The sequence below is a fragment of the Doryrhamphus excisus genome, linkage group LG2 (genome assembly GCF_037039965.1).
Source record: "Doryrhamphus excisus strain RoL-2023G ecotype Guam linkage group LG2, RoL_Dexc_Guam_v1.1, whole genome shotgun sequence".
Taxonomy (NCBI): domain Eukaryota; kingdom Metazoa; phylum Chordata; class Actinopteri; order Syngnathiformes; family Syngnathidae; genus Doryrhamphus; species Doryrhamphus excisus.
The window spans coordinates 700477-723809 of NC_136358.1; the positions used below are offsets into that span (position 1 = coordinate 700477).

The window sequence follows — 23333 nt, forward strand, 5'->3', positions numbered from 1 at the left end:
TCGTTCAGACTCAACCGCGCAACAACACGTGATGACTAGTGGTCAAAATGAACGAACGGGTCAAAAGAACTAGTTATTTTTTGTAACCGGAATGAACGAGGTCAATCTCTCGGTCTCGGTCTTTCGGTCAGCTAACCCCACCCACCCACAGAGCGAGGGGCGACTGTGGGATAAGACAGGCAAGCACGCAGATAGTCCCGCCCTGCAAAAGGAACGGCGAACTGACTCTCCAGCCAATTAAAAAAAACATTTGCAATTGAACGAACTGAACGGGTATTTTAGGGGACATCGTTCATTCCGTTCATAAAAAAGAACTAGTTGTTAATGACATTAACAACTACAAATCGCGTGTCTTTAAGAAACGTAATGATGAAATGGTGTATCTTTAAATTCACTATTAATACAATTTACTTTCAGAAACTATTGGATTATTTCGTGTGTGGTTCAAAAATTCTCATGATCATGTGGCATGAATGTAATTTGCCCATGTTTGGTCTAGCTAGCTGCTAAATGCTTGTCATTTGTAATGAGAGTGTGCTTTTGATTCCAGTGCTTTAGCCTGTCAGAGTCAACATGTAAAGGTTTCAATGAACCAAATAAGTATCCAGTGCATTGTGTTTCTTTATTTCACCCCATTGTCAAGCTGATTATACGCACACTGGGAGGTATTACATTATGGTGGTCTGGATTCAACTGCATCGTGTTATTCATAAAATATCATCATGTCTGTAGTGGGAGACAACCAAGCTCAACCTGATGGTCATTACTATTATTCTGGTTATTATTGTGACAAGTAACAGTTAACAACAGTTATTTCAGTCCAAACAGTTGAGTAGAAGCGTGTGAACCGTCAATGGGTGGGTCGTTTAATCCGATGTCACAGATGACCCCAAGCTTTTCAAGGCAACCATTTCTGCAAATTACAAACAATATTTCAGAGCATACTTGAAAATACTGCAGTGGTAAAAAACGGTACTAAAATCTGATTAGCAGCTTGCAAGAACAGAAGAGATATATATGTGATTATTTAGTCCAGGGGTGGGCAAACTACGGCCTGGGGGCCACACCCGGCCCGCCAAGTGTTTGAATACGGCCCGCCCAATCTTTCCAAAGTATTTCATTTAAAGTCAACATACAACCTGGCATCATGGCCTGAGCCAACCTATTGATGGTTTTATCAATTTCGTTTTTTGACATGCTCTGTTGTTTACAAAGTGTTCCTGAAAAAGGGACACAAGCACATAATAATAATAATAATAATAATAATTATTATTATTAGATTATTAGATTATTATAATTATTATTAGAACTACTATGATTATTATAATTATTATATTAATGCTAATTATTATATTAATTATATATAATATTATTGTTATATTTACATATTTTACATAATAATAATATAATAATTATTATTTTAATTTTATTGTAAATATTATAATATTTTATTATTTTTAAAATATTTAAATATAAATATAAAATAATAAATAATAATAGCAGATTGCATGACAATTTTACAGATACAATAATACCAGGTGGACTGTTACGTGTAAAACATATAGTCTGCCCCCCCCCGTAAATTTTGTCATATCAATGCGGCCCGCGAGTCAAAAAGTTTGCCCACCCCTGATTTAGTCCTACATTGCAGTAACATTACTGACACCTAGTGACCAGTGTGGAATACTACATTGCTTCAATGTCTTTGAATGTGTCTTTTGAATGCTTTATATTTGTGAAGTGTAGAGGGACGGCTGTCAGTACCTTTAAATTTGAGATATGACAGGAAGTCAATAACAGTGTCGACAATGTCCTCATCTGCTTTCCTTTGGCTACCTGTGAAAACAGCAACAAATAATGTTCATATTTTGAAGTATAGGTATAGTAAATCAACACTTTTAACCATTTAAAACCGTAGGAGCCCAGTACTGGAACCCATGAAGTTGTGTCTATGCTGCCATTGTAATTGCTAATAAAGTGTAACGGCTACGTAACCAAAATAAATGTCAGCTCAATGTAACTGATTTTTTGGGGCTGCATGAGTGCAAAGCTACGGTTCAATGGGGGGAACATGAACCCTAACATAAACGGAAGAAAAGCATTTAAAATGGATGTTATAACATCCACACCAACCTGTTGTGAAGTCCTCCTCCTGGTCCATGTCTCTCTTGCCAGCCAGACCAGGCTTGTCTCCCAATACTGTATGTCCGTGTATTCCATCTGTATGTATACCAACAGTACACCGGTGTGAATTTGGGGGTTTGTGTAACAATACTGCATGCTGAACAGTAGGTGTGCACTAAGTACTTACGTGGACCTAGTAAGTAGCCAGCACTATTGAGAGTCCAGCCTCTTTTCTCCTTTGTCTGCAGGATCAAATGGGAAGGCATGAATCTCATATCACAATTGGATGATATGGATGATATTGGATGAAGAGTCTTGAAGCAGTCATGATGTGTTATATATATCACTTTATGGACAGTTACTATGGTACACATAATGTCATTGGATGGGCATATCACCTCGTTCTTCGATACGGGACAAAATATTACAACATTAAAAATTAAAAAAACAAAAAAAAACCCTTAAACTGTACTTTACTATAGCTCATCAACGAACCAGACATAGAAAAAGGCTGGAAAGCCTGACGTGACGCATTTGTCACAATAGCAATAATGATAATAAGACCGCCATTGGTAGCTAGAGAGAGAGTTTTTATTTTATTTATTAGAGAATGACCTGTTAGTTTTTGGTTTCAACCACATGTATTAAACTTGTTCAGTGAAGTACTGATGAAATAAAATGAAATGGCATATTTGTAACTTACCGCAATAACCAGCTGGATGGTGTCAGAGAACATTCCACACAAGATGAGTGTCGCACACAAAATCCAAAAGCACCTGTTCATCTAAGGAGGAAGTAAAAACTCATTGAGGTTCAGAAGAGGAATATTAATTCATAAGCATAGCTTACCTTGGTAAAGATGGGAAAACGCTGTCTGCTCCTCCTTGAGTCCAGCTGGAACGGCTGAGTGAGGAAATGGACACTTCATTCACCTTTTATTGTCCTCCTGCTCAGCGTCAGCAGCCCTCTCCTCACGTATAAGAGAAAGCAAAATCCCATGACATCACGTAATGATCACATTTTAGCCAAGGGGGGCGGTAGGGGTTATATATGAATAAGATAAGATCATGAAAAACTGGCAACTTTGTCCTTTGGGTTGTTGGATTGGGTTTTGAGTTTATGGCAGCCAATGGCAGCCAAGGCTGTGTAGTTTTGGTGAAACTTCTGTTTTATGACAAGACAATGAATAAGTTCATAAAACAAAACACAAACATGACAAAGCGTCCTGGACAAGTTATGATTTACACTTTGTCTTTCTCGAGCGATAGTGAGATAAATGTTTCAATACTGCAGAGATGACTGCAGAGTCTCAACTGGTGTTGGGACATCCAGGAGAGCTGGATGAAGTGGTGCTGAGGAAAGTCCGAGCCCTTAGACTGCTGGATAAGAAGAAGAAGAAGAAAATGGATGTGATGGATAGATTATATCAAACACTTTTGTTGTAGGACTCATATGACGAAGCAGCGCAAAACACACAAGCCTGAAAGAGACTTCAGAATGGTCACTGGCCAGCCTTTCAGACACTGTGTATACAATTATACATAATATACATAATTAGTCTTTCATGCTAATAATCTTCCCAGCAGAGGAAAAATGTTGCTATTAAATGATTCACCGTGAAATGATTATAATTGACATGTTCCATACAATAGTCAAACTAAAGACTGATATGTCTTTTCTCATAGACCGCCACGCCAGCCAGCGCCCACTGGGTATTTCCTGTCACAGGTACTACTGATGGTAACTGGAATCACACATAATCACATGACTGCGTTGGAGGACACACAGTGCAAGGACAAATATCATAAACAGAACAGGATGGCGAAGAACAGGAGTAAAAGACTGAAATGTGAGACATTATCATTTTTATAATAACTGATGTTAAGAACATTTGTATGTAATCATTTGATCTTTATTCCTTACAAAGTTTACTACTGTATTTGTCCAGTTTGGACTAAAGTCAAGGGTCATGTTTCTCCAACACTGCAGCCCCGACCACGGCTACCGCCCACCTATCTTTACGAGTGTTCTGGTTTTCTTCAATCCTGCTTCTTTGTCAATTCAAACCATATTGTGGTTCTTAAATTTCATTCCAAACCCATTCATGACTATATTTAGTATGGATACTTGTCTTTGAATATAGCTGGATTAAATCATTTGTGGATTTCCGCTGTGTTTATGAATGATTATGAAGTGTGCCTCGTTGTTCCGTCCTACTTCAGAAGTCAGGCCACACAAACAATACCGAGTTATGAAGTATATATAATGAGATGCATAATAAATAGGCTGTTTGCAAGTATATCCAGCAATATTATAACTTGCTCCTACTCCAACCAATCAGATGAGAATGACTTACTAAAAAGCATTAAGTCTACCCTTAAATGATTGACGTCACTCTGTCACCCACTTGTACTAATATGTGCAAATTACACTTAATCACTCACCATTTAGGTCGACTTCAAAAGGAAACGACAGTCATCCAAACATATTATATCGTTAGCACAATTATGTGTTATTTGGAGGCAAAAGGTAATTGCAAAAGAAAAAAAAGTGAAGAAAAGTGCACAATTTTCTCCTAGCGTGTGAGAATGAATTAAGAGTACAATATTAAGATGTAGCCTTCAGGCCTATGAATTGACCGTCACGGGGCTGGAACCACAAACAAAACACCACCTCACGTTCTTAAAGTTACACTTCTGTTTACTTGCCACCGTGTTTCACCCTGGTCGACTATGGCCAATGAATACTCACAAATATGCATTATATTTAAACCAATATTACATATTCTTGGCCTAAATGAAGCATTTTCAAGTATAAAATCACTACATGAATGAAAATACAAATATAGATATGACGTACTTTGGTGTGTGACAATAAATAAATAAATAAATAAATGAATGAAATAAAGTTATTTTAAAAAATTATTAGGAAAGCAGGAAGTGAACAAATGTAACAGTTACTGATTGTAAAAGTACAAGATGTAGGATATGATTTAATAAGCTTTGCTTCTTCCTACTCCTTTTGGACATGTGGAACTGGGAACTGATTATGGGATGCACTCAATTGGAATCTGATGCATGTTCAAATGAAATTAAACCATTACCAAATCGTTCACAAGACACAAAGATGATACAAAAATGTGTGATGTAGTATTCTACACTGGTCACTAGGTGTCAGTAATGTTACATTGATGAGAGAGTAGCCACCATTGTCAAGGGTATTGACTATAGGGGTGTTATTTCATGTCTAGAGGGCTCTAATAATGTTTAAAAAAAATGGTTGTGAACAGGTTTTATTCTATTTATAAACAAGGAATTCTACTCCATTAAGATTCACTTTTCACAGCCGTTTCTAGAACCAGGCTAGCTTTTCTACAAATGTTGAATGAATGTATGTTGGCCGTGTTAGCAATGACACATTTGTCTTACACAAGCCTGGATTGTGCTCTCCCCGAAATCGAACCTTGTTAGGCTGTGATTGGTCAGTTTGTTCTACGTTATTTCCTGTATGTCTCATTAAGAGTGCGTACAGTTTACTTTGGCACAGCCTCCTCCGATTTTTGATCAATATTTGAGATGTATAATGTTTAAAATCTCTGCCAATGTATGATAGGAAGGATAAACAATCTGCGGACAATTTAGCAATATATCATGTAAATATAGTTAGCGTGTAGGTGACAGAGTCAGGAGACAGGGAAGATGTGGGTTCGATTCTCTGCTCGGGCATCTGTGTGTGGAGTGCTTAGAACCTGCTTGCAAAAACACGCATATTTGTGAGTGTGAAAACAAACATGAATCCGATGCCGATATGACCCTGATATCGATACCATCGATAGTTGAATCGACCCCCTTAGCTCTCTCAATGAGTTAAAGTCTAGCACAAAGCTGTGTTTTTGGACTTTCAAAGTGCTCCTGGGTTCATACGGGTTAGAATATCAAACTTGATCACCGATATCGGCAGTGTGCAGTTATCCACTCCATCTTATCCCAGCTACCCGAAAAGCAGAACCGGAAGTATGTATATAAGGGCTATACTAGACCCAGAAGCCCTCTCACTTAGAACGAGTAGGAGTCAGTTTGGTTTGGACGTGGTCGTCACCTGCTTGGAATTAACCCCCCAAGACGGAGAAACGAGGTAGGCAGCCTTTGACGCCATAGCCACCATCTTTCCTTTAGTAGGACCGGGTGTCCTGTTGGCCAAAGTTAATTGTGGATTGATTAGCTCTGCTCCGACGACGTTTCCTACAAAAAGTTCGAGGCGACTTTGAATCGAACATTTCTCTTTTTATTCACTTCAGTGCCGTATTATTACTATGATAATAAATAATGCCGTTTGCGTGAAGGTACTTTACACACGGTCTCATATGAATTGTAGCAGTGGAGCTGCTTAATTGCAGAGTATTGGTATCGGCGACAAAAATGCTGGTGTTATTTGGTATCACATCGATACCACAATTTCAGGTCTGTTGGAAGTCCACCTCTAGAAGTCATATTTCAGGAGTTTCTTTTTAAATTATTTGGTGGTGGTATAGGTGGTTTACTGTTTTCAATTAGTATACATATTTTGTTATTTTTAGCCATGCATTCAGGATTCTTAATATTTCAGAGACAAAACACACAAAAATAAAAATAATCTATTTTTTCCTGCCACACAATTCCACACATTTTTTAAACCTAAAATATAACATCATATTTAATATACACCGTTATCCATAATGAAGAGTGACAGAAAAACACAACATTTTTGTGTGTGCCCTGCGATTGGCTGGTGACCAGTCCAAGGTGTAACCTGCCTCTCACCCGAAGTCAGCTGGGATAGGCTCCAGCATACCCTAACGAGTATGAGCGGTATAGCAAATGAATGGATGAAACTCGCGTGTCCCCCACTTCTAGGGGTGGAGCCGAACAATGGTGCAGCTTCCATCATCTCCAAAGATGGGTGTCACTCATCTCTCTGAGTCGCCGGAGAGCACGGAACGACCGGAAGACACCGTGATGGTTGGAAGCCCAAAGGGAGATGTTCCCGCGAGCCTGTGCGTCTTGGAGAGCTTTGAATTCCCCGCAGCCTATCATGGGTATGAAAGCTACATAGAAGACGGCCTTATTTGCCTCAAACATAAGGTTCGCAACTTGGAGAAAAAGAAGGTAGGCGGCAGCAATGCCCTTCGTATGTGGTGAAAGACGTTTGAATGTTAGCGTGTTGCAGACAGACAGATTTTTGTCATGCTGCCACAGCTGAAACTGGAGGACTATAAGAAGAGGCTTGACTGTGGTGAGACTCTTAACAAAGACCAAATGGTGAGTCCAGATTTTGAAATAGCATCAAATGTATAAATGTGACTCAAAATGGGTTGAAGTGCACTGTTCTCGATGTTGCACCTGTATCAATATGTCACTTGACTTCATTTAATCACATCTCCAGTTGTCTCCAGTCCCTCAAATTAATTCATTTTCTACCGTTTATGTGCCGGAGCCTATCCCAGCTGTCTTGGGGCGAGAGGCGGGGTACACCCTGGACTGGTGGCCAGCCAATCACAGGGCACATATAGACAAACAAGCATTCACACTGACATTTGTTTTGATTTTTAGGCCGCTGTTGATAAATATGAACGAGTGGTGCACAATCTGGAGTTTGCTCAGGAGCTACACAAAACCCTGGAAAGCTTGACACAAACTGTAAGAATCAAGATATTTTCTCTTGCATATTTTCATCAACGCCTACAAAAGATGAACAATTGCACAAAAAAGAAGTTGTGATACAGCTGTAACACGGGAGATGTTGATATTGTACCTTTTGTTGGTTAGACATAATTACTTGTGGAGCAACCATTGCCTTTATTAAATAGGGTCTTTTATTACGTGAGCGAATGCACTGCTTGACTGTCTATGTCTTGACAGCTGCTGAGGTCGCAGAAGAGAGCAGTAAAGCGTGAGCAAGTGGTGAGGATGGAGGGAGAGAAGAGGCAGCTAAACATGGTGCTTCAGATCCAGCACCTCCTTACCAGCCTAGAGGAGGAGCATGTAAAGAAAGACCTGCTTAACGGACTCAACCAGGCACCCTACCTTCCAGCCCAGAAACTGCACAACCTGAGCCAGCTTGCCAACTTGCTTGCAATGAGGCAGGGTGACAGTTTAAGGTGATTTTTGGCTCTTTGGAGATTGGTATATATTTATATTTACAGGTCAAGTGTTTCTCCTTGGCAATACGTTTGTCTTACTTCATGCACATATGCATTTTGTATCAGACACACTCCACTTGTCAGATTTGCTTTTCACCAGTGTCTTTTCTTGGCCAGCTTCTTTCATAGCATCAATTAGATTTTCTCGTTCCTTGACCGGTTGGTACTACAAATAATTACAGCAAATGTGTTTAATATCGCATAGGTTCAGATAATAAGTGATGATCCAGAACATTTTGGTCCCCTCAAAAAGGACACATTTAAGTCTACACTTGTATAGAGAGGGTGGATCGTTAAATTTAAAGAAAACTGTAATTTAGCGTTGTTGGTCATTTTGACAAAGTCACTGTTTTTTTTTTTTAAATTTACCAAAGACTAATTTGTATGGCGTTTTTCATGTGTTGAAGTTTAGCACAGAGGATGGAGCAAGCAACTCTGATCTACATGGACCTTCTGGAGGGAAAAGACAAACCTGTGGCTGGATCGACATGTGTGTATGAAAATATGATGTATAGATACGTAATTGACTCGTCATTTCTAATATGACATACTATTCATATTCCATATTCAGGGACAAAATACTTTCCCAATTTCTGTAACTAAAATTCATTCTCAAACATACATTCCAGACTATTCTTAAGTAATGTACTGTATCAAATGACTTGTAATGTTTGCAAAGTTTCCAATATATTTCCAATATTCCATTTTTTTTGTCTAGTTAAACTGCTCAAAGAGGATCTCACTAGACTGCTGAACTGCAAATACTTCACTTGTCTTCCTTCCAAAAAGACTCCAGGTGAGTCCAAACTGATATGAAGTGGTTACCTTCACTGACTCCCATATGTGACGGACAACTCATCCTAATATCCCACAGCGTAAATAAATCTAACTTTAATGCACATGGCCTCAAACTCATTTTGAAGTTCCTACCGACAATGGCCTTCGTAACAAGCACCTGTTTTGTTGTATTTTTTTTAAATATACATATTTTCATCTCTTTGCATCTGACAGACATATCGAAGATGACACCCTCTGAAGTTTCGGGGGAGGTAAATACCACTTGGCTTGATTATACATGGATAATTATTTTATATAATTCTGCCATTTCTACTAGATTTTAGGAATGACATTAAATTTTACATTTCAATATACTGAGTTTGTGGGTATGTCGGTTTCTTGACAGTTATTTGTGTGTTATAAAGACTCTAGCTGCTCTGAACCGGAAGGGCGAATTCCAGGTCATGAGCGTAGAGGAACCTCCTGACTGCTGGGATTCAGATGGAGGCACCTCACCTAAAGTTGCAGTCCACAAGCCATGGAAAGGAGCAGCCACCTTGATCCCCAAAGTCCCAGTTACTGACAAAAGCAAAACGGCTGGCAGCAGAAAGGTAGCTTAGATTTGGTGTCATTATTATTATTTTTTGTAATACTTCTTACTAACTCAAACACAAAACCACTGCATGTAATTTTCTACCACACGATACATAAATGCTAAGATTTTTTTTTTTTTTAATCAGGAAAAAGAGAGGAAAACTAAAAGAAGGCAAACTACCAAGACTGTGAGTATAAAATCAACAGCATCTCAAGAAAATTATTTGATTTTGATTCCTGACAGGATGGCCACATGGATTTACCCGGACTAAAAAGCTCCCTGTCAACCTTATCCAAAGACCCCATCCTGAGGAAACAGCACTTGGAAAACCTAATGATGAATATTTGTGGCTCTTTCAGTTTTATGCAGGTGGGGTATGTAGTAGCTATTGATGACCTAATGTATACCAGTACACTAGGAAATCAATACAAGACATGGACTCATCTGGTGGGGTGGTGGGTTAGATACACTCCCCTTGTGCGTCCGCTTTTTTTGTTAAACATTTGAAATTGGTGTGCAGAATTCTCTTCTGGATTGTGAGTCATTTCCAGATGATGGAAACTCGAGATTGAAAAGGGAGCCATCTGAATCGTCCTCTCCTTTGGGTAATGTTGACCTGGAAATTGCTTTACTCTCAAATTTGGTTTGACTTCTGATCTGCACTGTACAAATTTGTGTAGTCTTTACTGAATGTTTATTCACTTTTTCCTCTGTATATAGTATCGCCTGGTTTTTGCGACAATGCCAAACATTGACATTTTATTCAGATTATTATGCATGTTTTCAGACAAACATTAACTATGTTTTTGCAATCAGATATCGTCTAAATGTGATTTAAAACGGTATGTTTTGAGGGAGAGTGAGACAAGCTTGGGCTGATGCAATTTCCTACAATTAATGCTGAATATAAATATAAAGCTAGTGTTTGGCGAGTCACGTTTCTCAATGTGTGATTTCCTTCTACAAACAGCTCAGAGACATTCAAGAAGCTCAAGTGATGCCCATCCAAAGGAATTGCATGTAAGCGATCAACCAGCTGTGACTGTTGTCAGATTTGTGGCTAAAGTTTAATCGTTTTTCTCTCGCAGTCCACCCCAATCTCCACCAGGCTTCTCGAACGAAAAAGCAGTCTGACAAATGGCGATCAGTACCTAAAAAGCTATGGACTGGAGCTTTCCTCCGATGTAAGATTTAACACACTTAACATTTTCCTTGTCATTGTTTGGCTACAAAGAGCTGGCGATCTCTTGTTGCCAACGGGTACTGACTATACAAAAGTGATATTAGAGCTACAATCATATCCATGAAGAAGGTCACAATAACTGCAATACATCCACCCCCAACATACACACTTTTATTTTCCCTCGTCATCCATAGCATTATATGGCAGTATATTCATATACATCAGCTTTGACTCGGCGATTTACATTTTACATTCAGTGTTAGGATTTGCTTCATATTGATTGGGTCTGTCTAGGGCCTAATTGATTAGTCGATTAATCGACTAAGAAAATAGTCATGAGTTGCAGTCCTAGTTTGTTGTAAAGTCACCGCCTCAAGTCTGCTGGAAATTGCCTGGCATGAATGCTATGAAAATAATGAATGAAGAATCAAGTCAATTACTTTTTCTTTTTTAATTCAGGCCTTAGGTAGTGGTGGCGAGGTAGCGCCCAGGTACACCACGTCTAGCACTCAAACACCACCTGAGTTTGCTCCATCAGAAGAACAGTCACAGCCACGGGGTAAGTCTGTCCTGTATGTACCGTGTGTAAATTGCCTTGTGATCGTGTTATTTGTGAAATGCCAGTATATAAATTATGAATATACTTATTTAATTTACTCTACATTTTGATTCTAGAACCAAATTTTTGTCTGGCAGGGGGAACTATTCAGGCTCATCTCAAGAACTCTGACCCTCTCTTCTGTGCTTCAAGAGTAAGTACATCTCTCAGCTCTATACATCCTTCACCAAAGTCTGGACATATACTATACATATAATTAATCATACAGTTAAAAGTTGATCCATAAATATGAAATACAAATGATTAAAATATGAAACATTTAATAATGTCTCTATATAATGTGTGTTAAATGTATACTTGTATTGAATTGAAATCTCCCAAATATCATATTTTTCAGCTCAGAGGCATGTAGTATGGAAGAGCTCACAGTGGAAATTTGCATGCGTTTGTTTGCACATGGGTGATTCAAGTACGCGTAGGTAATGGCTTTTTGAATTCTGACCGACTTATGATCATGATCGCCTGTCACACGTTCAACAGGTGTCGCTGGCTGTAAACGCTTGATTGCTTCGCTGATTGAAATGAATAAAAACACTAGTCCGATGAAAGGAGGTGTTTCATGGGCTTTTGATATATTCACAGAACTCTGGATCCCACCATATATACGGATGTGGAGGAGAGCATCATTCCAGTGGTAAGTTATTGAAGTGGTGCAATGTGTGTAGGAAACCATCATTTGTCAAGATGCAGTAGCTACTATAAATAGCTGAATGTATAGTCTAATTTTCTGCATCTGTTGCTACACATTCTCTATTCCTTTCTAACTCTATTTTAGCAGCCTGGAGTGAGTCCTCAAAGGTTAGCAGCCCAGAGCGTGAGGGCGAATTCACAATGGTGGATTCAGGACATGGTGATTCCCTCCCCGTCTCCATCTTAGAATTTCCACATAGTCCTCGTGGCCACCATCACACCGCTCTACTCCCTATGCAACTCTATCCCGTCTCCCAGCCGCTGCGAGTGGCATTCACCGCCTCTCGCACCGCCAATTTCTCCCCGGGCAACTTAGACCAGCCCATTGTTTTTGATCAGCTGCATAGCAACCTCGGGGAGATGTACGACAGCCACATCGGTCGCTTCACCTGTCCTGTTAACGGCACTTACATGTTCATATTTCATATTCTTAAGCTCGCAATCAACGTGCCACTTTATATCAACCTAATGTGCAACGAAGAGGTGATGGTGTCGGCGTACGCCAATGATGGCTCGCCGGATCACGAGACAGCCAGCAACCACGCCATCCTGCCTCTCTTCCAGGGAGATCAGGTGTGGCTGAGGCTGCATCGTGGCGCTATTTACGGAAGCACCTGGAGGTACAGCACCTTTTCTGGCTTTTTGCTCTACCACGATTGAACTCCTGTCTGGTTCCTGGGTTTTGTACCGAAGCGGAACAACTGGATGACATTTCTGTAGAGTATTTGTTGTGAAAGATCACCAATGAAGCTTTTCCGGTACTCGTTAACACTCAGGAAAGAAGGACTGTTTTTGGTGGTGGGTATGGTGTCGAACACAAGGCCAGTATGTTGAATTTAAAAAAAGGTGTCCAACTGGTCTCTTTTGTGTACCTCAATAAAGTATGAGCAGTGAGGTTTGTGTGATTGGATTTTTTTTTTTTTTACCATACCTCATTGGTGAGGAGTGGGATGTTGGAGGGGGGCTCAATAATATATTTTGTGCTTTGTGTTTAACAGACTTGTGTGGGGATATCCCCAGGTCTTTTTTTGTATTTGCAGCTGTTTTATTTTGCTTTAAACAGCAAAAAAGCGTTTGTGATTGTGTGGAGCGTTTGGATTGCGGCGCGTATGCCCCTATCGGCCACCGTAGTATCAAAAAATTTCCCACTGCATTTGAAGGTAACACGGACAACGGATTGTCCTCTTCGAATTCACCTCCATGGACACTTCCTGTCTCGCGAAATGGACGAAGCATCTAGTCTCACCCCGTTGATTTACATCCCACAAGAGCCTGTGGATAAGTCAGGGCCGTCATGACAGCACCGGGACAAGAGAGAAATATCAACCCGCATCCTCTCAACACCGGACGGCCACAGACGGTACGGACTGCGAGTCGGTATGTGGCTTTAGCCGCACTGTGCATCCTATGCTACAGCAACTCCATCCATGGGGAGTTGGTGCACGACGATGTTTGGGCTATCGTCAACAACCCGGACGTCCTACCGAGCTCCAGTGTCAAAAACATCTTCCGTAATGATTTTTGGGGCAAGAGGATGTCGGACAATTCGAGCCACAAGTCCTACCGACCGCTTTGCATTCTCACCTTTAAGTAAGTTGTTACATTCCTATCGGTACCAACACAAACACAGCCATCTTTATATTGGTACAGTGTTAGCATTGAATGTTAGACATTAGTCATTAAGGTAGCCATGTTGCATCTCCATATACAATGGTACATACATGTATATCCATCTGAACAAAACAGCCACCTTAGTTTTGGGTTACAGGTGACTATTTAATAATGCTCTCAATAGCTAAGTCATTTATTTTTTTTTTCTATAATTTTTTAATGTTTTGTTTATTAATAAAATACACTAATGCAAATGTGCATTTTGGTCAGAAACAACCTCAAAGCAGAATATTTCCACCTTTACAGTAGGTGTCTTACCGCTGCAAATTCATACAACATTCATTTCGTCACCCCAGCAATCATGCAAATGCACATCCATCATGGATATGAGGTTTTACTGTATCTTTCCCTCCCTGTCTTAGGTTGAACATCCTGCTGGGCGGGATGACGCCCCTGTACTTCCACATGGTCAATGTGTGTTTGCACTGCGCTGTAACCTGCCTGCTCATGCACACATGTGAACAATGTGTATTTAAAGAACCTCACCTGGCTTTCATCACATCCGTCCTGTTTGCTGTGCACCCGGTCCACACTGAGGCTGTGAGTTCATGACACACATCATGTAGTCATCTCCTCCTGTATTACAAGGGGAGACAATGGAGTTATAATATGAAAAAAACATATTAATATGTGATGTTGAATGTATAATATGTGATTTTCTTTTCTTTGGGGCATCAATTAAGAAGCTCCATGGGTTCTGCCTAGCAACAAGTGGCCACAAAAATGTGTTATCACTATGTAAACAGTTTATGTTGTTCAAATCGTATTCATTTGGGAAGTTATTTTTCTCGTATGAAGCCAAAAATTGTGACTCTTGTGGCTAAATTCACCATTATGGGACATAAGGGATGTAATTTAGTGATTTACAGTGGAACCTCGGTTAGCGTCCGCCCCTTCGGATGTTTTTGGATAACATCCGAAGTTTCTGCCACAATTTTTCCCTCAGTTTGCATGAGTTATGTTTTCATACAGCATATTTACATGATAGGTTATTTGGAAACTTATAGTGGTATTTCATTATTAAGCAGCATTTACAGTAAAAGCTGATTTTTGCAGAGACATTGTGCATCTTACAAGAGTAGTGAAGTCTGTCTTGTCTTGTAGGTGTCTGGAATCGTGGGCCGGGCTGACATCTTGGCCTGTCTGCTGTTCTTGCTGACTTTCCTTTCCTATAAAAGGTATATGGACTTCACATCGTCACTGTTTACTTGTGTAGACACAATACATTTCCTAATGTTCACGACAACATACTATAGAATACAATACCAAATTGAGTGAACATTATGTGTGTTCATTTGTGCTTTCCCCTCCCAGGAGTGTTGGTGTGAGTGCCTGTGAGGACTCGGCACCCTCGACAGTCTCAGCAGGGTCTCTGCTCACCAGTTTACTGCTAGGCACTAGCGCCATGCTGGTGAAGGAGACGGGTATCACTGTATTTGGCGTGTGCATGTTTTATGATGCTCTAGTGCTCTGCGGCAAGCCTTTCTTCAGGTAAGCACCAAGGCAATGCTTTTTTATTTTTTGTACAGTACATTTAGTTTTTGTTTTCTTTTACCTAACGAATCATTTTCATAGCCAGTACTTAATAGTCCAACAATGGAAAGTTCATTTTGAGTCTCTCGTCTTTCTGTTCTGTAGTCACCTGTCTGGATCCAGATTCAGACGTCTTTTCCATATATGGACACCCTTTATCAAACGAGCCTTTGTTGTCTCTGGTTATGTGAGTATGCATTCAGTGTTTTAGAAATTGGCCAATTTAATGTCACTGGTCGTTATGGTAATTAATAATTATTCCAAATAATGATCAATCATTTAAATATGTTGGTAATAAAATATTAGTTTGTGTGTCTGATATGATGTAAACATAACATCATATTACTAAATAAGCAGTGATCACAACACACTTCTGGCCTTCTGCCTACATTCTGTCAATTGTGTAAACAAAATATGGATGTCATAAAAACATGAATAACTAGGGGTGTTAGGAGACAGTTCCTGAGATGAGGCGATAAACCAGATTGGGTTTATGAGATGAGAATTTAACATTATATTTAAGAAAAGTAAAATATATTGCGTTATACACGTCTGCACTGTGATTGTATGTTACTAGCCCCGCCTCCACCCAAAGAGACTGTATAGCTGAGAAAAGGGCTCACTCCGTTCCATGGAACACAGAACAACAGCATGCACATGTCTGTTGCATTATATCACGTTTCAATCATGTTTGTTACCTTTTTCAGGTAGTGGCTGTTATATCAGCTCGACTGTGGTTAATGGGAGGTTCCATGCCTCTTTTCTCTGAACAGGACAATCCCGCTTCCTTTGCTCCCTACTTGCTCACCAGGTCAGTAATACGTGCATGTACTAGCTCATCGTTTGCATCTTGGTGAAATTGGCTCGGCTACTGGACCATCTTTTTGATGTCCTGTGTATATGGGTCACCTCTAGTTAGAGTTAGTCTTTTTTTGTTGTTGCCATAGTCTCATCTTGCTGGTCTTCTACACAAGATCTGCTATTGTCCCTCCCAAAGTAGTGTTGGGAGAATCAAAAGCTTGTTGGGTTTCCCCTACTATTATATCGGAGGGGTGGGGGGCGGTGCATAAATGTTCTCACTTTTGTTGCCAGGGGTTAGATATTAATGTCAACAAGTTTCTCTTGTATACTTGTTATTGTTATACAAGCTATACAGTGTCAACAGATGTAATTAAATAATGCAAGGCAGGGTCTTACTTTTGTGAGGTACTATGTATTAGTGGGAGATGTTAAGCATCTCCGTGTGACAGGTTTAATTAATAAATGTGATGTTAATAAATGTGACTAACAGTGTTAGTAACTGATTTGCATATAAAGGTATCTAACGTCTATATACGCATGACTAACATCACATTACTTATTAAGCTAATGATAACAATAAGGATATATGTAACAACAGCAAATCAGAATCCTAAACAATAAATAATTTTTATGATGTTGATGTTGTCCATTCCATCTTTGCCCGCCATGTGCATTTATCCTCAGATTTTTGACATACTCTTACCTGTTGCACTTCAACACCTGGCTATTGCTGGCCCCCATCGTGCTGTGCTATGACTGGCAAGTGGGTAGCATTCCTCTCATCGAATCGCTGAGTGACATTCGCAACGTGGCCTCTGTTCTACTGGCTGTGGTGATGGTCGCCCTCTGCCTCAACTGTATCCGATCCCTGCAGGTAAATACACCTTGATTTCCCACGTTTTCTGCCCTTGTTGGATATTTGATAATGGACTATTCTGCCATAACTAATAAAAAAAACGTCTTGACTAATTCAGTAAATATTTCTATCATATTTACTTTTGATGTGATTTTCTCTATCTATGTTGTTTCTCACCCCTTTTTCTAGAGACAAAAGAGCAAGGAGGTGTTGATGGGAATATTGTTTTTGGTGTTTCCTTTCATTCCTGCGAGTAACCTTTTCTTCAGGGTGGGATTTGTTGTGGCTGAGAGGGTTCTTTACATGCCCAGGTGAGTGTCTGCGGGCTACTGTAACAAAGTCAGAAGTACATTTTATTATTATTTCACTTTTTAAAAACACACAGTTATGAAGTGTGCAGAATTAAGTGAAAATTTAATTTGATATTAAGAGTCTAGAGCAAAAAGAAGGAATCGTTCCACTTACATTTTTCTCCTCTTCTTCCATAAATGTGCTAATTGGACTCTCCTCCTGCAAGTATGGGTTACTGTATCCTGGTGGTTCATGGTCTAAGTCGTTTAAGTTCACTGGTTGGCCGTTGGGGGACAGCCGTCCTGAGCGCCTCAATGCTGATCCTCCTCTTGCTCTTCTCCTGGAAGACGTTTCAGCAGAATCAAGTCTGGCTCTCCAGGGAGGCCCTTTTCAGGTGTGTGTGTTTTCTGTCACAATAATATATAACAAACAGAGCAGGTACACACTAAATTTACCTAATCTCTGAATGAATGCATGGACCTTAGTCTGAATCTGGACAATTAACAATCACTGTTTTTATTTGACTTATTTTCCTCCTTGTTTCAGTTCTGGTATCCGGACTTTGCCTCACAATGCCAAAGTCCACTACAACTATGCCAACTTCCTGAAGGACAACAGTCGGTACCAAGAAGCCACTTACCACTACACCATGGCCCTCAGGTCTGACTCTATGCCCTCTTAACTGTCTAACAATGTTTCATCTATGTTGCAAATATCGCACTTTGGATTTTGCGGCTTCACTCAATAACAATTTTCCAGAATACATTAATTGATAACTCATGCTGTTTTGTGGTTGTCTACTGCCTATAATTCATAAAAATATGCAAATATGAGCAAATTGTATGTCTTTTGGGCCTCAATGAAGCATTTTCAAACCTAAATGAATCAATAAAATGCATTGAAAGACTGATGTGTAGTGATCCACACTGGTCACTAGGTGTCTTGTCTTGTATTGTTCAATTGATGAGACAATAGCCACACCAAGAAGAATTATTATGTCCATTATATATTGGTAATACACGTGTAAACGTGACTACAGGGGTTTTGCCAACATGACTCAAACCAAAAATTTGTTGCATTCGCCCCTTCATCCAGATTGCATCATAAATATATTCTATTATACATCCCACATTAGCCTGTAAATCCATTCCTCATTTTCTTCACTTTTCTTTATTACATATATTCTCATTAAAATGATTTTCATTTTCAGGTTGTATCCCCGGCATGCCAGTGCGATGAACAATCTTGGCACTCTGACACACAGCCCCGAGGAGGCAGAGCGCTACTACAGGAAAGCATTGGACACCAACCCTCAGCATAATCGAGCACTCTTTAACCTGGGAAACCTTCTCAAGTAAGTCAAACGCACACACCCTAATGAGGACGAGCGGTATGGAAAGTGGATGGACACATGCTTTAGCTTACCTTGTATGATGAATGAGGAAGTGGTTAAAGTCTTATGTTTTGATTAGTATTAACTTTCATACATGTATGAAGGGAACATGTCAGTCTGCTAGGACAAGGTTTTAACGTGAGTCCACTTACTTTTCAGTACTTGCAAGGTGTAACTCTTCTCACGTTGCTAAAAAGTCACAAAATAGCGATCATGATCACAGCTGGCTGACGAAGGTGTCGATAAACGTAACTGTGAAGATGTTCTCATCCAGGTCACAGGGGAAGGAGAAGGAGGCAGAGATACTCCTGAAGGACTCAATTAGCTTTGGTCCACATTTTGCTGATGCTTATTCCAGTCTGGCGTCGCTCTATGCTGACCAGGTAACCAAAAAAAAAAAGTGTCCGTAGTGTGATTGTTAGTGTTTCTAAATTCCAGAGGCTAGTGAAGGCTTGTGTCCTGTTGTGAGGACGGTGCTTCTGTTTTATCTTATTGTCTTATTCAGAAGAAGTTTCAGCTTTCGGTTTCATTCTGAATTTATATATGCATTTATATCTGCATTCTTCCACAGAAGCGCTTTGCAGAAGCCAATGAAACTTATTTGAAAGGTATAGAGAATTGTCCAGACAGCTCAGACCTGCATAATAACTATGGAGTGTTTCTGGTGGATACTGGTAAGTTAGCCAATACTGTTCTATCTAGACATTCAATGAAAGTAATTTTTACCATGCTATAATGCTGTAAAACATGTGTTTCATTACTTTTGACATAACAAGGGTCCGCTTACATTGATTCATACCTGTTTTTGATTTTACTTACTGGCCTTTCTCTTCAACAGGAAAAGAGGAACTGGCAGCTGCTCATTATCACCAAGCCATTAATCTCAAACCAGTTCATTATGTTGCCATGGTGAACCTGGGCCGCCTTCTCCGCTCCACCAGTAAGAACAAAGAGGCAGAGTTTTGGTATAAGAGGTAACATTGCACATTTTTCTTTGCCTGCTGGATTATAGTTATCAGAAGTTTTATATGGTACCTCACTAAAGTGATTTCACATTTCTGCAAATATTGTATTATATCATTTTATGGGACAACACAGGTACACAATGTTGTAACCTCCACAGATGCTCAATAGGTCTGAAGACATGCTTGGCCAGTCCATCACCGTTCCCCTCAGCTTCTTGGGTCTTGTTGGTGTGTTTAGGGTCATTACTATGTTGGTATACTGCCAGTACATTTACATTGTTATACAAGCTGAATGCAATATGACAACTCACTACTTTATCTTGTATCACAGTGTCATTTTATCAATGTTGTCCCATGAAAAGATGTAATAAAATATTTGCAGACATGTATGAGGAGTACTCACTTTTGTGGTGCTGTAAGACATTTAAAAGACAGTGACATCATAACACACAACCAAACCAGTAACCATGATTCTTGACCTCTGCCTGCAGGGCACTTCAAGTGACCAGGAAGGTGGAGATCCTGGTCCCACTTGGAGCTCTGTACTACAACACCGGCAACTACGATGAAGCCCTGCAGGTTTACAGGGAGGCTGTGAGCCTACAGCCAGAGAACACTGACATTTGGCTGGCACTGGTTAGCATAGCACATTCACACAAATAGCAGTAAATCAGCTGCCTCACCTCAAGTGACTGTATGCTAGTAGACGGTCAGCGAACCAATAAAAAAAACTCTTACTTTTCTTGCGTTCGTGAAGCTTGCTTCGAGGTGCATGTATGTGTGTGGTAACTGTAACATACAGAAAATACAATTAATCTCTATACATGTATATTCAATATAGCTAGTAGCTAGTAGCTAGCTAAAACACAGGGACGCATTGCTAGCTACAGCACACCAAGTTGCCAAACATATTCAAAGTAATAATTCAGGAACATTTGCGAACACAATTTGAAGTGTTTTTTTTACACGATACAAGACGAAAGTTACCCAAGGCCCAAACGTTTTAGAGTAAACAGCTTGTTTATGAGCTTTTCAAACTTTTCTGCAGTTGCTAGCTTGTACTTCACAGAGAAAACGTCAAAGATTGTCTAATAGCGAAAAGAGCGCCCACTCTTGCTGTCACTGAAAGTATTCTTCCCCCGCACGTTTGAAATCTCAGAAATCACATGAAACACTGTATTTGACCCAAAGACAAGACACTAAATGTTACATATTAAGAAACTAACAAGTGAGAAACTAATAATTCAATCTTAAAATTGCCTACTGGCATCTCAACACATGCTCATTTCTTGTGTGTCCAACCAGGCTCAGGTTTTAGCCATGGCTGGTCATACCGAAGAGGCAGAGAAAATGACCCGCAACATCATTTCTAGAGACGACAGCTGCATCGAATGTTACCGCCTGCTGTCTTCCATGTACAGCAAGCATGGCAACCATACAGAGGTGTGTGTACTATATGTTCGTTATAACCATCCAATGTATATCCTATGAAATAATCCAAAATCTGTCTCTCAGTTAGATGGATTTCGGCTTTATTTTGACTTTAGTGTATGTGTTTGTGCCAGGCTCTGGAAGCTTTGAACAGGGCTTTGCAGCAGAATCCCAGTGATCTCACCGTGAGAGCAGAGTTGCATTTCTCCAAAGGAAATCAGCTAAGAGAGATGAACCAGCTGGACCTGGCTTTCGAGGTACTGTTCTGTTTCATTGTCTCTCTACGCCTCGTCCTGGGTCAGCCAACAATGCCGCCCACATTGACACCCTGTCACCCGCAGGGAGCCTTTAGGTTACATGCAGAGAACTTTAGCCAAAGGGGATTGAAATGTCACCAGATCTAGAGACAAATTGTGTCTTTTCTTCCTAGAGCTATCAGTTGGCTGTGGAACTCAAACCTGATCAGTCCCAAGCATGGATGAACATGGGAGGAATTCAACATATCAAGGTGAAACATGTTTGTTCACTCTATAATTGGTGGAATACTACAACAGAAATACATGGAAAAAAATCCATCATCTAAAGATGGCGGATGGCCCCCAGACCATGTGACTCACAGCAACAATGTTATTTTGGCCAGAGACATAAGGAGAATGGCTTTAAGAAAGTGGATACAAGTGGCTTCCATTCCATCTGCTGTGTATTTGTGTACCCAGGGAGACTACGCGGCAGCCAGGATGTACTACCAGAGAGCATTGAGTCTGAATCCTGATTCCAAACTGCTGAAAGAGAATCTGGAGAAGTTGGACCGGCTCGAGAAGAGGATGACAGGGGTGCCGTAGTCAAGTCACTCGGACGGCGCTCTTTTCCCGGAAACCTCCCAGGGTTCACCGCCAGTTGACCTTCGGTAGCCTTGACAGCAGCTGGGATGCTGACTGATCCTTTTAATCTGACACTGGGTTGGTGAACTAAGTACTTTCTGGACTCATGAGGATTAGTTGAGCCACAGGATTTCCAGGTTGAAGTGAGGAACTGTAACAGGGCAGTACATACTGCCGTGTACGGTTCCAGTCGCATGTTTACATACGCATCATGGGAATGAACATTCATTGGGGGCCCTTGATCATTTATTTGAAGGGTAGAATGTTTATACTGTGTACATATTCAATTATATTTAAAAACAAAAATGTATTTTGAATTTTCCCTAATTTCTTCAAGTTAAATAAATATAAAATCTAGTAACTAAATCTAGTAACATGGCCCTTAGCAGCTTCCACCTCAACACTATTTGTATGCAAGGGTTTTCTCCGGGTACTTCCTTCTTGGAACAAACAAACTGTCCCAATGAAAATAAGTCATTCATGTCCATGATTAGTGTATGTCAACCTCAGACCGGACCTGTCCTTTGACGCCACTTATCAGCTGTACCAAAACATGCTTACCTGCATCTTTAGGTATTCATTATTTGGGATGTGTACACCACTGCAGCCTGGAGATTTGATGCTGTGGTGTGCATATTTTGAAATTATTCAGTTATCAATACCTGTCATCTATCCATCCTTATTAGGGTCAAGGGGTTATGCTAGAGCCTATCCTAGTTGACTTCTGGCAAGAGGCGGGGTACACCCTGGACTGCTTGCCAGCCAATCACAGGGCACATATAGACAGCTATTCCACCAAATACCAAATAGTCTTAGGTTATGGGATTACTTCTTTCCCTCTATCAAATGCAAATCAATGTATAACCTTATTTTTTGTTGACATTCTATCTCTGTTACAATAAACCTACCATTAAAATGGACTGTTTATGTCTGTGTAAGAGGCTACAAAATAAGCTGGTGAGCAAATAATTATTTTGCAAAAGCAGATTTGTGGTTATGTCAGAAATGACAAATGATGAGAGGAGCAACAGGAAATAACGTGAATAAAATTGTCGATACCGAGTCGCTTCAGCTGTTAACCGCTGCAAAAATGAAGCGCATAGAGAGAAAAGGCCATACCTGCTGTAAAACATGGTGGAGGAGATTCGCTTCTGTTCTAAGGCTGCTTCGCTGCATTCCGCACAGGGTGTCTTTAATCTGTGCAGGGTACAGTTAAATCTCAAGACATTCTGGAGCCAAATACGTAGGACAAACAACAGGATAAAGACCCAAGACACACAGACACTACCAAGACACTACCACTATTCTCAAGTAGCTTTTAGAATGAACCCGTCTGGAGAAGGCA

The 23333-nt window shown here is 40.2% G+C and overlaps 3 protein-coding genes across 3 annotated transcripts; 2 read left to right on the forward strand and 1 right to left on the reverse strand.

Annotated features, from left to right (window-relative positions):
• Positions 1 to 617: 617 nt before the first annotated feature.
• Positions 618 to 20390, reverse strand: LOC131126243 (galanin peptides). Its single transcript, XM_078794518.1, is given in 12 exon segments — positions 618 to 913; positions 1765 to 1836; positions 2134 to 2287; positions 2289 to 2366; positions 2828 to 2908; positions 2974 to 3091; positions 14324 to 14413; positions 14912 to 15006; positions 16875 to 17039; positions 17205 to 17353; positions 17493 to 17658; positions 19531 to 20390. Coding segments are annotated over 5 exon segments (432 nt in total). The 5' UTR covers positions 2974 to 3091; positions 14324 to 14413; positions 14912 to 15006; positions 16875 to 17039; positions 17205 to 17353; positions 17493 to 17658; positions 19531 to 20390; the 3' UTR covers positions 618 to 866.
• On the forward strand, positions 6113 to 13056 carry caprin2 (caprin family member 2). Its single transcript, XM_078789133.1, has 18 exons — positions 6113 to 6258; positions 7017 to 7268; positions 7359 to 7421; positions 7713 to 7799; positions 8022 to 8260; positions 8710 to 8792; positions 9021 to 9102; positions 9177 to 9351; positions 9505 to 9690; positions 9820 to 9861; positions 9918 to 10043; positions 10195 to 10279; positions 10645 to 10694; positions 10763 to 10858; positions 11317 to 11416; positions 11533 to 11609; positions 12059 to 12110; positions 12252 to 13056. The coding sequence occupies exons 2-18, from the start codon at positions 7032 to 7034 to the stop codon at positions 12824 to 12826; spliced, it is 2355 nt and encodes a 784-aa protein (XP_078645259.1). The 5' UTR covers positions 6113 to 6258; positions 7017 to 7031; the 3' UTR covers positions 12827 to 13056.
• Positions 13301 to 23011, forward strand: tmtc1 (transmembrane O-mannosyltransferase targeting cadherins 1). The gene is made up of 19 exons (XM_058068537.2): positions 13301 to 13756; positions 14200 to 14377; positions 14942 to 15015; positions 15152 to 15328; positions 15476 to 15557; positions 16078 to 16181; positions 16856 to 17045; positions 17217 to 17338; positions 17545 to 17712; positions 17865 to 17978; positions 18529 to 18672; positions 18986 to 19094; positions 19283 to 19385; positions 19550 to 19685; positions 20168 to 20312; positions 20982 to 21119; positions 21242 to 21364; positions 21538 to 21615; positions 21824 to 23011. The coding sequence occupies exons 1-19, from the start codon at positions 13461 to 13463 to the stop codon at positions 21947 to 21949; spliced, it is 2607 nt and encodes an 868-aa protein (XP_057924520.2). The 5' UTR covers positions 13301 to 13460; the 3' UTR covers positions 21950 to 23011.
• Positions 23012 to 23333: the final 322 nt, after the last annotated feature.